General features: G+C 42.2%; 1 protein-coding gene across 1 annotated transcript in view; it reads right to left on the reverse strand.

Moving 5' to 3' along the window:
• The window catches only part of LOC126203185 (alpha-tocopherol transfer protein-like), a 131,365-nt gene that overhangs the window by 20,553 nt on the left and 95,588 nt on the right, over window positions 1–15,224 (reverse strand). The window contains exon 3 of the mRNA XM_049937427.1: window positions 4,715–4,871. Coding sequence (XP_049793384.1) covers window positions 4,715–4,871 — 157 coding nt within the window. The remainder of the gene's footprint in view (window positions 1–4,714; window positions 4,872–15,224) is intronic.

The raw sequence follows: 15,224 nt of genomic DNA on the forward strand, positions 1-15,224 counted from the left end.
ACTATACAGTTTCCCAGACCGCAGCGCCATCTGTTGTTGAAAATTGTAACTACTGTAATTTCGAAAGTTTGTCTGCCTGAAAATGTACTGTTGTCCCAAGCATATTGCAACAAACGGTGTATTTCTATCGCTGCTCGTTTAGTTTTTATTGCCGTTTCAAATATACCGGTCATTTTTTAAACACCCTATATATAATATATACTAGGTATCGATATATCGATATTTTATCAACTGCCCCAATAGGTAACTGCTAGTACCATGCGTAGGCTGCCGTTAACACAATAGAAACTGCGTGGCGACTTGGGTAGATGTCCTGTTCTTCCAATGTCTTGCAGGAGAAGACAGGTTTTACTCCTGAGGTCATGGTGTAGGGAGCCGTCGGGTAGGACTTCATGTGACGCCTCGTAGGTGTTGAGTGAGTTCTGACAGCACTGTGGTATGTCTCGGACATAATGCGTCCTCATGTGTTACGTCTCATGTGACAGATTAGTGATGCCATCTTTCAACAGGACACTGCTCGTCCACACACAGCATTAGTCTCTCGGCCAACGAGATCCCCTGATCTGTCCTCAATGGAACAAGTGTAGGACCAGGTCGGATGTCAACTCTGTCCCAGTGCTAGTATTCAGGATATCAAAGACCAGTTACAACATTTGTGGGCCAGCTTGCCTCAGGAGATGCTACAACGGCATTATGACACCATTTCGAACCGAATCTGTGCGTCCCTCCAGGCAATAGGGGCTGCAACGTCAAACTCATAAGCGAGCTCAAACTGACAAGTTCTTACCAAATGTATACGATTTTCTAATCACTGAAATAACATCACATGCCATCTCAATTCGTGAAGGTTCATTTCGTTACCTCCTCCCTTTCTGGGTGCTTCTTTGTTTAGGGTTTCGTGTCTCAAACGCTAAAAACGGAACCCTTGTACGATCGGTTTGTTGTCCATATGTGTGTCTATCTGTCCGTCCAACCGTTGAAAACTCTTCTTCTCAGGAACGAGTATACATATCACGTTTAAATTTGTGTCACATACTGAGATCTATGCTCCTTTGGCAGTGTAAAAAGTTGAAGCTTCTAAGCCAATGCCATAAAAAGATGCAGCGATTTACGTCATATTTTAACACTCGCAAACTCACTCATCAAGACCTACATTGTACTTATCGTAGATCTAGAGTCATGAAATTTGGCAAAAGGAACATTTCACAGTGCAAGCAAAGAAAAAATCCGAAAACTGTAAATTTGTAACTACATCACTTGAGAAATATGTTTTTGTCATTTACGTCTGAATAGCTGCCTGTTCGTCCGTCTGTCGAGACCCATTTTTATCAGGAAAGGGTGGATATGTCAAGTTAAAGTTTATGTCACGTAATAAGATCTATGGTGCCTCGTCAGTGTAGAAAATTGAAACCTCTAAGTCAATCCTGTCAAAAGATACGGTCAATTATGTCACATATTTTGACAGTCGCAAACTCACTCATCAAAACCTATAGACCACTTTCCGTTGGCCTAGAATCGTGAAACTTGGCAAGAAGCAAGGTTTCACAGTACAACCAAAGCAAAAAATCCGAAAATTGTAAATTCTAAATCACACGAAAAAAAATCGTCATTTGCTATCGGACAGCCTGTCTGTTCGTTCGACTGTTAAGACCTCTTCTTTCTCAGGAAGGGGTACACATCTCAAGTTGAAATTTGTGTCACATACTAAGGTCTATGGTCCCTTAGTGATATAGTAAAAGTTTGCTTCTGAGTCAATGCAGCCAAAAGCTCCGGCCGTTTATGTCACGTTTTTTGATACCGCACACTCAATCATCAAAACCTATAGGGTATTTTCTGTTGATCCACAATGATTAAATTTGGCGAGAGGTAAGGTCTCACAGCACAAGTAAAGGAAAAAAATCTGAAAGTTGCTAATTTGTAACTATGTCTAACGAAAAAAGTATTTCTTTTGTCATTTTTTATCCGACGTCTAACTTGAAGTAAAACTATCAGTAGTTCTGCGTTCAGCCTGATTGGGTCGCAATGGTAAAAGTCAGACGTCAGGCAAGGAGTCACTTCATCGCTCACATGACGCGTTTCGCAATTTATCGATCATCAGGTATCTAGGATCGATTACAGTTTGTGGATATGGCGCTTCAAGCTGTTTGTGAAACGAGCATTCAGACTGGTCTGAGCAGCAAAGTCATTCCTTGCCTGATGTTTCACTCCTACCATTGCGACCCAGTCAACCTGAATGAAGAGCTACTGATTATTGTGAGAATGGTCGCCTGACTCCTGCATGAGATTGTGTCCCATAATATTACTGAAATTAAAACATTCTCGAAAATCTTGAAATCACTGGGATCGATATCAATGTCGATTACAGGCAAATATGGTCGAGATACTTGATGACCGGGATGGATGAACTGTCTACATACATAATTAAGTACGTACGGAAACCTCAGCGCCCGAGTTTTACTCGTACCTTGCCAATTTTTTTTCGTTAGGCGGTTTGTTTAATAGCAGGACAGTACACTCCCCCACTACCAAGAGAACTAACACACGCTTGTGTGTGATGCCCAGTTCGGAGGTACCCAGTTGGAATCGTGCTGGAGAAAAAAATTGCAGCTCCAGTAACTTGCCGGCAGGTGGCGTAGAGGTACTGGCGTACAATTTCTGGTCTTCAGACTCCGTTCCAGTGTCCTGCGTTTAATTTCAAATCTCTCCGCAGTGTCTCATGGAATTAATGTATGCGACTCTGTTCATGGTGATCCTTCCGTCGGATGGAGACGCTGAGCTCTGCGGCGGCCTCCTTGGTAGTGTTCGAGTACAGTGGACTGTATGCTGGTATCGGATTTCACCCTCTGTCATCATCGACAACAACAGACTATACGACACCACACTATTACACTCACTCTTAGTACGATCACTTAGCACGTGATAACTGACATGCCAATCATACAAGTAGCATCAGCAGCAGCTGGGACAACAACGGGACCTCTCTCAAACTCTGTCGGGTGCTCATAATGCTGTCTCACGTGACCACGCGGGATCATCATCCTCATCATCATCATCATCATCATCGTCACTCAGTATTACAATCTGAGTCTTAAAGGGAAAATCTTCCATTCTTCTCCGTAACCACAATGACAATGTCCCCATAAGCCATAATTTAATCTCTATAATTCATTCATTTATTATATTTCGAAGATCATATTACGAAGGAGAGCTTTCAGATGTGTGTCAAGACATATTTGCCAGAACATACATTAACTGAGAGAAGTAGCACTCGCTAGCTATTTCTGCAGGCCGTGTTAACAATGAACAATCATGAAACCGTTATTCTATGTGGATGTAAAGACACAGGCCTACTCACGAATATGATGTCTGTTATTGCTTGTCATACCACGGAAAGGTGCTTTCAGATCTATAATCTAGTTACTCAGATAATTTCTTATAGAGAGTAGCTAAGAAATAAGTATGTAACTTCTATATTTAATTTACAGAGATTCGTTACGTTGTTAAAGACCTCGTAGCAGACCTAGAACCCACTCTGAATCCTGTACCAAATCAAAAATCCGAAGTCTACTTATTTTCTTGTCCTGTATCATGGCCACAAAATGCGCAGTTCATTTTCAGCTGATTTTTATTACGAACTGCAAGTACTAATAATTTTAAACAGCAAATGTACTGGTAGTGGTGTGTAAAAAAATCACGTTCTTTGAAGAGGCCTCTACAGGCTGCATTAGTATCTACTGTTAAGAATACTCAAATTATTAGCCTTGGATGAATAAATTAGCCTCGTTTTCAGATTTAAAAAATTCATCAGGAAGGCAGGAAAATCAAAGTATCCTGAATAACCTAACCTAGTTGTATGCAAGTCCGTGTAATGAGAGATACCTCCGAACATAAAATGAGTCTCACCAGGTTATCTATGGGCTGACTCTATTTTAGCTAGTTTACAAACGAATGCTACGGAATTTTACGCACAGTATTTCATTTAGTACGTGAGTATTAATTTCTTTTTCCGGTATCAGCCATGACTTTTACATATGTCCTGCAAAAAGGACGGCAGGAATTTTCTTCACATTTTTCTTTTTATTACTGACATTTGCCCGTACCAATGCAGCCAATCGTCTATTTAACATTTTCTCAGATAAAAGTTTTGTCATTTTGCTCTGGTATTTCTACCATATGTTCAATCAATTTACAGATTCTGTTGGCGTTCGGCGTAATGTCGGAGGATGCTCGAGAGAACAACAATCATATGAATTATCGGGTTGGTCGAAACTCCCGATTCCGTATATCAGCTTTGATCTGTGACGCAATGATTTCGCGCGTGACGCCGTACGTCAATAAAAAGAAAACAGAACACTGACACTACTCGTTTCAATTCTACATTTTTTTTTAACGTTGGTTGTGGCGACAGATTGATCTTTAGCGTAGATCGCGGACCATTAGGTTGAAAGGTGGCATGTTGTGAGTGGCCGAAATCAACGAATTTGATGTACGAAAATGACTATAGTTCTTGTTATTGTGCGTATTTTACACATATCGGATTTCGACGATTGTGTCTAGCTTGACGGCACCATGTGTCAAAGTAGACGGGTAGCATCTGCAGGTTCATTATCTACGGGTCGTCGAGTAGCGACAAAAAAGAGAACAAATTTCGTCAGTGGTAAATATGGTTGACTCAGCTGCGCGTGACCCGAGAGAGGAGGCTGCGACTACTTACGCCATCTTCCAGACCGCCTGTAGCTCCGGCTTCAAAGGGTCCCGATCGGAGAACATTTCCGGAGCCAGACTCCTGATGGTGTACGAGGCTTCAATTGTCTTCTTCGCTCTTTCTAGACTGTAGTAGCAGCTGTGCAGGAACAGGATCAGCTGGTCGTCTGCATAAATGAGAAACCATTTGTATTTACGAATAAACGGTGCACAACAGCAACATAACGAAATATCGTGCAAGAAAGACGCGAATAACCGGCAGAAACCCGATTGTTCAACACGACAACGCCTCGTCGGGGAAGCCTGAAGAATTGTCTCATTAAAGAACTTGGCGCACGCCAGAGCTCTTGGCTCTAGCGAACAACAAGTTGACTGTCCAGTTATCAGCAAACTGAAACGGTGGTTCATTACTGACAAACGTAAAATCTATCACATTGCTTTACAATGACAAACATTACACTTACTAGATGGCAAAAAAAAAAGTTTTTCTTATTACTATAAGTGTAGCTGGTTGCATACTTACCGATGGCTGTTAAATTTATACTTTTTTTTAAGGGCACACCACCACATTACTCTACATTAGTAGCTAGTTGCCACTATTTTCCCTAACAGGTAATTGTTTGAATAAGATTTAGCCATATGCTGTTACTATTTTATTGAATATATAGAAGCTTTCGAAATGTGGTGCTACAGAAGAATGCTGAAGATTAGATGGGTAGATCACATAACTAGTGAGGAGGTATTGAATAGAATTGGGGAGAAGAGGAGTTTGTGGCACAACTTGACAAGAAGAAGTGCCGGTTGGTAGGACATGTTCTGAGGCATCAAGGGATCACAAATTGGAGGGCAGCGTGGAGAGTAAAAATCGTAGAGGGAGACCAAGAGATGAATACACTAAGCAGATTCAGAAGGATGTAGGTTGCAGTAGGTACAGTGAGATGAAGAAGCTTGCACAGGATAGAGTAGCATGGAGAGCTGCATCAAACCAGTCTCAGGACTGAAGACAACAACAACAACAACAACATAACTTCCTCATAGACTAGCGCATTATCTGTAAAAAATTGACGTTATATATTATCACCTACGTCGTATCATTAACATACACAGTGCCCCATGTAATTATGGCAGCTGCAAGATCTTTGTTAATTTTGATAAGACAAGAAAGTTATTGAGACAAAGCTTATCTAGCTCAAAAAATTAGCCACAGCCTGGGGAATGTTTCCAGAATGAAATTTTCACTCTGCAGCGGAGTGTGCACTGATATGAAGCTTCCTGGCAGGTAGGAGACGAGGTACTTGCTGAACTAAAGCTGTGGGGAGGGATCATGAGTCGCGCTTGGGTAGCTGAGTCAGTAGAGCAGTTGCCCGTGAAAGGCAAAGGTCCCAAGCTCGAGTCTCGGACCAGCGCAAGTTTTAATCTCCCAGGAAGTTTCATAACAGCGCACACTCCGCTGCAGAGTGAAAATTTCATTCTGGAAACATCCTCAAGGCTGTGGCTAACCGTGTCTCCGCAGTATCCTTTCTTCCAGGAGTGCTAGTTCTGCAAGGTTCGCAGGAGAGCTTCTGTTAAGTTTCAGAAGGTAGGGGACGAGGTAACCTGTGAGGACGGGTCGTGGTTCGTGCTCGTGTAGCTCAGTCGGTGGGACATCATGGCGGGGAACAACAGAGAATGATGATGTAATGGACATTTACCAACACATTGGTGCTACAAAGTTATCGCAGGAAAGTCATTATGCTTGTGGTTCTTCGTCGCCGTTAGTAGGCCGATAGCACTGTGATTGGTATACGTCGTAAAAGCCAGAAAAACATAGAACCAAGATGTACCAGACACATTTTATGAACGCCGCTTTCTGACACCACAGTTTGGATTTTGAAAACAGAAGACACTCCTCACTAACGTTTAAAAGAATGGCCACTCAGAAATAATGTTTGATACAAACAATGAAAATTTCTACAAAGGTGCGAACACGAGAGATTGAAACACTGCAGATTACTGCGGCCAGACTGAATTTAGTTGCGTTTAATTAAGATTTTCATCAAGGGGCGTGTCCATAAGGTCAACGAAGCGATTCTTGGGAGAGCTTACCTCATTTAGTACTGAACTTTTGCGACCACTAGTGGTTTATTCAGGGTAACGAACTCATGCTGATTATTTTGTGAGTCCTCGTAACTTTATGTCTCTGGTAAGAGACCTATTCTCATAAAAAGGCAGGACTGATATTTCTGAAGTGATTGTGTGTTACTGGTAGGTAGGGACAATTAAGTAATGTTTTCAAAATAAATTCAAAAAGATATTGAATATTAATTCTGGAACTATTCTTATTTCATATATTCTTCTCGTTGATAGTACATAATGTGGACTGAAAATTTAATCTTCATTGTATTTGTTACGACACGGAACTTGTTAGGAATAAACGCGATCTACGGATGCGAGCACCACTACTAGCTAATCTGTCCGAAGCCAAAATGTTTTGAACTATAATGCTAAATACTGGCATGGATTTTTAACAGGGATGTTACTTACTTGTATTATTTATATTGTAACAAATGCCACAATAACCTTAGTTCATTTTCATGTCGTTCGTTCAATGGATAATATATTTAAAACTTTCCTTAACGGCTGTAGAAGTATTGTCAGTCTGGATTTTAAAGGAAATTCTCAGTTGTTTGGGTGTGTGTGTGAGTTTCAGATTAGTTATGGTCCAGACTGAATACCGGTGGATTTCATAGAAACGTAGGTGATGAGAAACTCGTGCTGCTCACAAATGTCCTACAAACCATTGATAAAGATTTACTGCTTTATTCTGTGTTTCTAGCTTCCGAAAAGCTGCTGGTCCACGATTACAGTGACGTGAATCAAGGATGTGTGGTCAGACTTGTGCCACCATTGATGATTCTGTTATTAACAGGACACGCCATCTTATCGCGTGAGGGAGGTCATCCACACATGTAGAAACATCCGCGTATTTGTATAAAAAACTGTTCGCGGATTTGTATAAAAAACTCTTAGGAGCGCAACAGCTGACGTCACATCTAATGAACTGGTGTGAGATGTTCACTGTAACCGCAGCCTTTGCAAAAACAAGTTGTTACTCATGATGAAATTTTATCCCTTCAAAAATACAAATGTGAATACGGATTTTAGGAGGTATAGTCTCGAGTGCAAGATAGGCAGTTGCCGCTAGATCTAGGAAACAATGCAGTAAACCTTGACTAAAAGATCCATGGACCACGACTGGAGGGGAAGCCTACAAACAGTTGGGAGAGTGAGCATTCGTGCACGTATCACGCTGGTCTAGCCACTACGGGAGCCGGCCACCTCCTGCATCTCCTCTGCGGATGCGCTGAGAAGGCCACAGGAGAAATGACAGTTCCTAGCAAGAGGCTGTAAGTATGCATCTGGTCCTTAGTAAAGCCTGAATCTCCGTCAACCATAGAATTCTGCCCAAAAAAATGGTTGAGCGACAAAAATGAAGTACAGGGTGAGAAAAAATTTCGTTAACATTTGAAAGTGCCATAATTTGTAGAATAATGAAGGTGGAGTAGTAAAAATAGACGCACATGCCTGAAATGACATAGGGTTTTAATGAAACCAAAAACCAATGCAAGAACTGGCCAACAGATGGCGTTAGACATCAACACGCCAGTAACGCCGCATGATAATCGTGTATATGGTTCAAATGGCTCTGAGCACTATGGGACTTAACATCTGAGGTCATCAGTGCCTAGAACTTAGAACTACTTAAACCTAACTAACCTAAGGACATCACACACATGCCCGAGGCAGGATTCGAACCTGCGACCGTAGCGGTCACGCGGTTCCGGACTGAAGCGCCTAGAACCGCTCGGCCAGAATGGCCGGCAATCGTGTATGAAATGAACTGTAGTGAGAGAGGGAGTGAGATGCCCCAACAGTCGCGGCATGTTGACGTTACGAAAAAAGGCACTGTTAGCGAAGCTTTACTGTCAGAATGGAGAATCGGTTAGTGTACTTTGGCCCGCCCGGTTAGCCGTGCGCTGTAATGCACTGCTTTGCCGGCGGGAAGGCGTGCCGGTCCCCGGCACGAATTCGTCCGGGTATGTCGACCAGTCTGTGGAAGGTTTTTTAACACGGTTTTCCACCTGTCTCGGCGAATGCGAGCTCGTTCCCCTTATTCCGCCTCAGTTAGACTATGTCGGCGATTGCTGTGCAAACACTTTTACCACGTACGCGTACACCATAATTACTCTACCACGCAAACAGTGGGGTTACACTCGTCTGGTGCGAGACGTTTCCGGGAAAGTCCGCTGGGGGCCGAACCGCACGATAGCCCTGGGTTCGGTGTGGGGCTGCGGTGGGGTGGGTGGACTGCTGTGGCCTGTTGTGGGGTTGTGAACCACTGAGAGCTACGGTTGGGATGAAACCGTCGTTTCTAGGTCCCCAGTTCTATACAATCAAGGTCACTCTTCTCCTATATAAGCGGGCAGTGCACGCCAGCGGAACCATTCCGCTGTGAGCTCTATCTGCAACATCGTCAAAGCCGCCACCGCATGCCCGTCTACAAACACATTATTAGCCTCGAGATTAAACTTAAAGGAATACAATACTTTAGCTTCATGATCCTATCGCCATAAGAAAGATGTTCGAACGGAGAAAGGTCCTGTGACAAGTGTCGCTGTGAAGAAAATGATAACGAAATTCGATGCCAAGTTCTACATAGACGATCGACCCCTCTGTGGGCGACTAGACGCAAGTGCTACTACTGCTCAGTCAGTTCACGAGGAAGTGAAGACTTGAGTGGCTTCATCTCCGCATAGCGAAGTCAGCGCCTGTGAAGTTGCACGTCACACTGGCATTCTACGCACTACTGTTTGGAGAGCACTAAGGCGTACCCTCCAATGCTGTACATACAAAATCCAGCGTCTCATGAAATTTTCGCCAACGGTTTTGTGACGCGGAGAGGAGCTGCGATGTAGGCACTTCAGAAGATGGGGATAGCAGATGAATGGTTTTCTAACCTGTTATGGAGCAACGAAGCCCATTTCACACTCCGAGAGTCTTTTAACACCTACAATTGCAGAATTTGGGCTACACAAGGTCCTAGAACGGTCTTGGAAACACAGCTGCATGACGCGGAAGTCGCGATGTGGCGTGGATTTACCATATAAATCGTGATCAAAACCTTTTTCTTCGAGGAAATGCGGGATGCTGCTTTCTCTTACAGCATGAAGAGGGCGAGGTACACCGATATGCTAGACTATCGGATCATCCCTAGCCTGGCTGGGCTGGAAGGTACGGCTGTTACTCACGATGGCGCTCCACCCTATATTGTAATAGGCGTGAAAGATTTCTTGCGCGCATTGTTTGGTGAGGGTGGCGTACTGAGCCGCCACTTCCGTCATGTTTTACCTCCCAGGTCCGCAGACTTCAGTGCGTGTGATTCTTTATGGTGGGGTTACCTGAAGTTGCAAGTCTACCATGATCGTCAGACCTCATTAGGGATACTAATAGACAATATCCGAAGGCAATTTTCCACCATCCCTAATGATATGCTGTACGGTGCTTTTCACAACATTGTCCCTCGACGGCAGATATTGTTGATGAATGACGACCGACATGTTGAGAATTTGTTATAAGAACACCGCCTTCGCGAAAATTCAATTATTATGCTAATTATTGCTTTTGTATGACATGAAGCGCCATCTGTTCGTCATTTTGTGCTCTTTTTTTGGTTTCAGTGAAACCCCATATTACTTCAAGCATCTCTGCCGATTTTTACCTCTTTATCTACATTATTTCGTGAACCATTGAATTTTCAAATGTTAACCAACTTTTATGTCACCCTATGTAATGGTTTAGCAATAAGAGATTAAATAGGCTATATGCCACTTAAGATCAGATACTTATACAGAACCTATATGTAGAGAGAGTGTGGCCAACCCTAAGGCGGAGGCCATGTTTATTTCCATACTGCACAAGGAATGGACAACTAGATAATGTCGCAACGTGCAATTCAGTCACCTATTGCCTATAACAAGACATAAATGTGACAAGTGAGACCAAAGCAGCACTTAAAAATTTAGTCCACAAAAATTGATATGAAAATCTGCTGAAGTGCACCAAGATCTATCAGTAGTAATGCTGTGCCAATTACAGCGCACTCTGTTTACAACACGTGACCGACGTCGTTGACCTAGCTGCATCATCAGTCTTATCAGTGACGTCATCAGTGAAGTAATCACCCTTATCAGTGATGACATCACCCTTAACAGTGAGAAGCCAAACCCCTTTTTCCCCCTCCCCCTTCCCATCCCCTCCTCTCATCTACAACGAACCAAATTGTAGTATTAAGCCAATCAAAAAAATTCAAGATGGTGAAACTAACGTAGCTGCATTGGTGGGGAATTAAAAAAAAAACTCTCCAAATGTTCAAATGTGTGTGAAATCTTATGGGACTTAACTGCTAAGGTCATCAGTCCCTAAGCTTACACACTACTTAACCTAAATTATCCTAACGACAAACACACACACCCATGCCCAAGGGGGGACTCGAACCTCCGCCGGGACCAACCGAAACACTCTCCAACTCCCCTAGCTCCACCCAATGAAAAATCCATGATGGGAAATTAGTTCAATTGCGCTTTATGCTCCACCCTCCTTTCCCTATCTCCTGCCAATCACAGTGAGATACCAAAAATGAAACAGTCGATCGGAGATCTAAGATGGAGGAAGTAGCTCAATCCTGGTTTATATCGTCCCACGCCTCTTTCTAGCCAATCAGAGTGCAGTATTAAAAGATGTGTAAAAATGACAGCAAGTTACATAATTAACATGACTGTGTAGACACACACTGTATAAAGTATTATCTCACTCCCCTGTCTTCCACTCAAAGCCTAGTATTTTAGCCACTGTTAAACTGTATGAGCCAATTATGGCATCGCCTCATCTCAACTGTGCTGAAAAGTATCGAAAAGACATATTATATATTCATCACAAAATATGTCACACACCCAGGAAAGTATCTGAATCTCGTAGAATGACGAAAATTCCGTCAACTGTGTTTTCATTACTGCCTTAAAAAATCGTTTACAGATTGGCTCATATACTCTGATTATACAACTCTCTGATTGGCTGGAAATGGAAGTAGGAGGGGGCATGGGGCAGTATTAAGCACAACAGAGCTAGTTCCCTCATCTTGGATTTCCGATTAGCTGTTTCAACTTTAATACTTCACTGTGAGTGATTGAGATAGGGAGAAGTGGGTGGCACATAAAGCATAATTGAACTAGTTCCCCCATGTTGGTTTTTTTTTCTTTTCACTAGTGGAAATATGGCAGGAGGAAAGGGCTTTTTCATTTCCCACTAACACAATTGTATTAGTCCCGCCATCTTGGATTTTTTGATTGGCCCTAATTTTTAACACCACGTCGTGATTAGTTGGAGATAACGGGAGGGGATGGGGAGAGGCGAGGGAGAGGGAAAAAAGGGATGTCGCTTCCCTTTGGCAAGAACAATGTCATTACTGATAGGGGAGATGACGTCACTGATAAGATCAATTAAGTCACTTGGTCATTGACAGTCACATGATGTAAACAAAGTTCTTTTTGTTAAGGCATACCATAAATTAATCTGCCATGAAGTTTTTGCTTCTATTCTCCGTGCACAAATTAGTAAGCATGTAAACTAAGTGTGCTGGAATCGTTATACCATTATTAATCCTATTGTACTATGCCACAGTATTGGTGGCCTACGATAACACAGTAAACATTAGACATTTAAAAACATGGCGTCTTGAGCCTTCAAGCAATCTGCGTCACCCTCGTCCTCCCTCTCTCTCTCTCTCTATGTAGGCTTTCTAGGTGTTTGATCTTTGTTTTATATAATATATACATATAAGTGCTTTACTTACTGTTTCGCGATTTCATAGTCTATGGGGATTACACTAGCCATTCAGATAAACTGAACATCCTGAAATATCCAATAAATTGTTAAAGAATATGAGTTAAAAATTAACCATTCCCTTGCTATCGACAAACCTGTATTCTTCATTCTACAATCACTGAAGACTTAAACTACTATAGCGACTATTCAGTGCCTGCAGATGAGGATCCGTTAATATAAAAGTAAGCGGGGAATATTGTGTTGTCAATAGAGAAGCAGTAACAGAGGAATCGGTAGAACAGGAGAGCTGAGTGACTTCGAACATCGAGTAGTCATTGGATGTCACTTGAGTAACAATGCACAAGAGAGATTTCAACCATTCTAAAGTTGCCTAGAGTTTGAAGTGGAACCACGAAGTAAAAATTACAGCTAAACCAAGATCAGACAGACTTCGTGTAGTGGCGATCAGCGAACGTCCATTATTGTGGAGGATAGTTGTAAAAAAAATCGCATGAAATCAGCCAAAGAAATCACCTATGAGTTCCAAAGGGGTACCATCTGTCCAACTGCCACAATGACTGTGCGCAGGGAGATAGTAAGAAGATATGCAGTGGAGGAGCAACTTTTCATAACCAACATATTCCTGTAGTCAATAGTAAGAGACACTGGAGGTGGCGTAAAGAGCAACGTCACTGGGAAGTGACTGGACGGATGACTGAAACAAGTGGCGGACATACGCTATACCCTGTGGCAATGCGATGGAATGGTTTGGGTTTGGCGAACGTCTGGAGAACGTTACCTACCATCATGCGTACTACCAACAGTGAATTAAGGAGGAGATGATGTTACTGTATGAGCGTTTCTTCTGTGGTTAGGGTCTTTTACCTTATTGCTCTTAAGAGAACGCTAAATCCAGAAGGATACGAACACGTTTTGTAGTATTGTGCACTGAGTACAGTAGAGAAACAGTCCTGAGTCGATGATTGTTTTCATCAGCATTACAATGCAACCTGTCATAAATCTAGCATCTGTGAGGTAATGGCTTGTGGACGATAACATCCCTGAGATGGACTGGCCTGCTCAGAGTCCCAACCTGAACCCAGTGCAACATCGTTGGGATACGTTAGAATGTTGAATTCGCTCCAGACCCCAGCGTCCAACATCAATACCTTCTTTTGAGAAAAATGGGCTGCCATTCCTCCACAGACAAGGAAACATCTCATTGAAAGCTGCATTGCTTATAGACTCACGTGTATGTTTCACACCAAGAAAAGTCAACAGCAGCTTAAGTAGCTTAAACTTCGACATAACAAAGAAATATGACACACCATCGCAAATGATTGACGTTACAGTTCCTAGGTTTACAGAGATACAAAAGAGTTATCAGCATATAGGCATAAAAGCGTGACGTGCTTCATTGAACGCCATCACGTACATTACAGGGGAAGGGGGTCACCAAAGAAAAAGATTTTCTACAAAACAGAACAAATTAAAATATTGATCCAACGATGTTGATATATACTACAGTTACCGTAGATCAGGTTGTTGCGTTTCTCAATTTACAGAGGATAATTTTGCTGAATAGGGATAAACTGGAGGAAACAATCACTGAAAGAATAAGGAACAAAAGACATACGCCCGGAAATGCATTCCAAGGGATGTACACCCACTTGAAGGTAGTGATGAAAGATCTTTTGACAGAAGCGCCGTATCACCACGAGGCAGGTTTCAGCCAGCACGAGGCATGACTAGAACTGCGCTTTGCAAATTTATGGTAATGAATAAATTAATGTGTGAGAGAGAAACTGGGAGCAGACGACTTTTGTTTGTTTCTTGTATCTTTGTTTGTTTTGCACATCCGCAGAACCGCACATCGTTCAGTGTTAGTCTATTGTGTATTCTGTAGCCTTACAAAATATAAATTGCGTTTCATAAATAATAAAATTAGTTGTAACTTCTGCGCTTTTATTGAAGCAACACAATCACTTCTGATGCATACTCAAACATAAACATAAAAAAGCTACATAATTATTGTTGTTATTTTGTACTCAATGTAAGGTTCTTCAACATGGTCAAAGGCAAGGGTTTCTTATTATTATTGATGAGTGCGAAATTCTTTTATGTATAACAAAAACATGTTTCATATAAGCTGCGTTTTCTAGCACTACATGATAAATCTATATTTTTTATTTTTCCTATAACACCACGCTGTTTCACGTTACAAATCAACAATATATTAAACCCTGACAGTTTCAATTTTGCTAAAATACTCTTCATTTTTAGGTAATAGAGAGGAGGATTAAGCATGTAGAGCAAAAAATGTTCCATAGGTTACGCAGCCCTTTATGTAATCATCATTCAGTTTCTAGACGATTCACTGTTTACTGTTTCAAGTGGACTCTAGTAAGATGCTGATCGCATACGCAAACAAAGCGATCGAAATGAGGTAATGCCCGATTCGTATGCAACACACCTAACGTACAGGTAACGTGGTCACGATCTGAACTGACCAACGTTACGACGGAAATTACCGAAGTCTACGGTAGACTGCGGCAGTTTTACGACTATTGGTACGCCAGTCGACTGTGTGGAACATCCTGCACAACTGTCACTATCCACTCACTTACGAGGCGTGCAGGCCTTATTACCTACGGAGTGCC

Source organism: Schistocerca nitens, chromosome 9 (genome assembly GCF_023898315.1).
Source record: "Schistocerca nitens isolate TAMUIC-IGC-003100 chromosome 9, iqSchNite1.1, whole genome shotgun sequence".
Lineage (NCBI taxonomy): Eukaryota > Metazoa > Arthropoda > Insecta > Orthoptera > Acrididae > Schistocerca > Schistocerca nitens.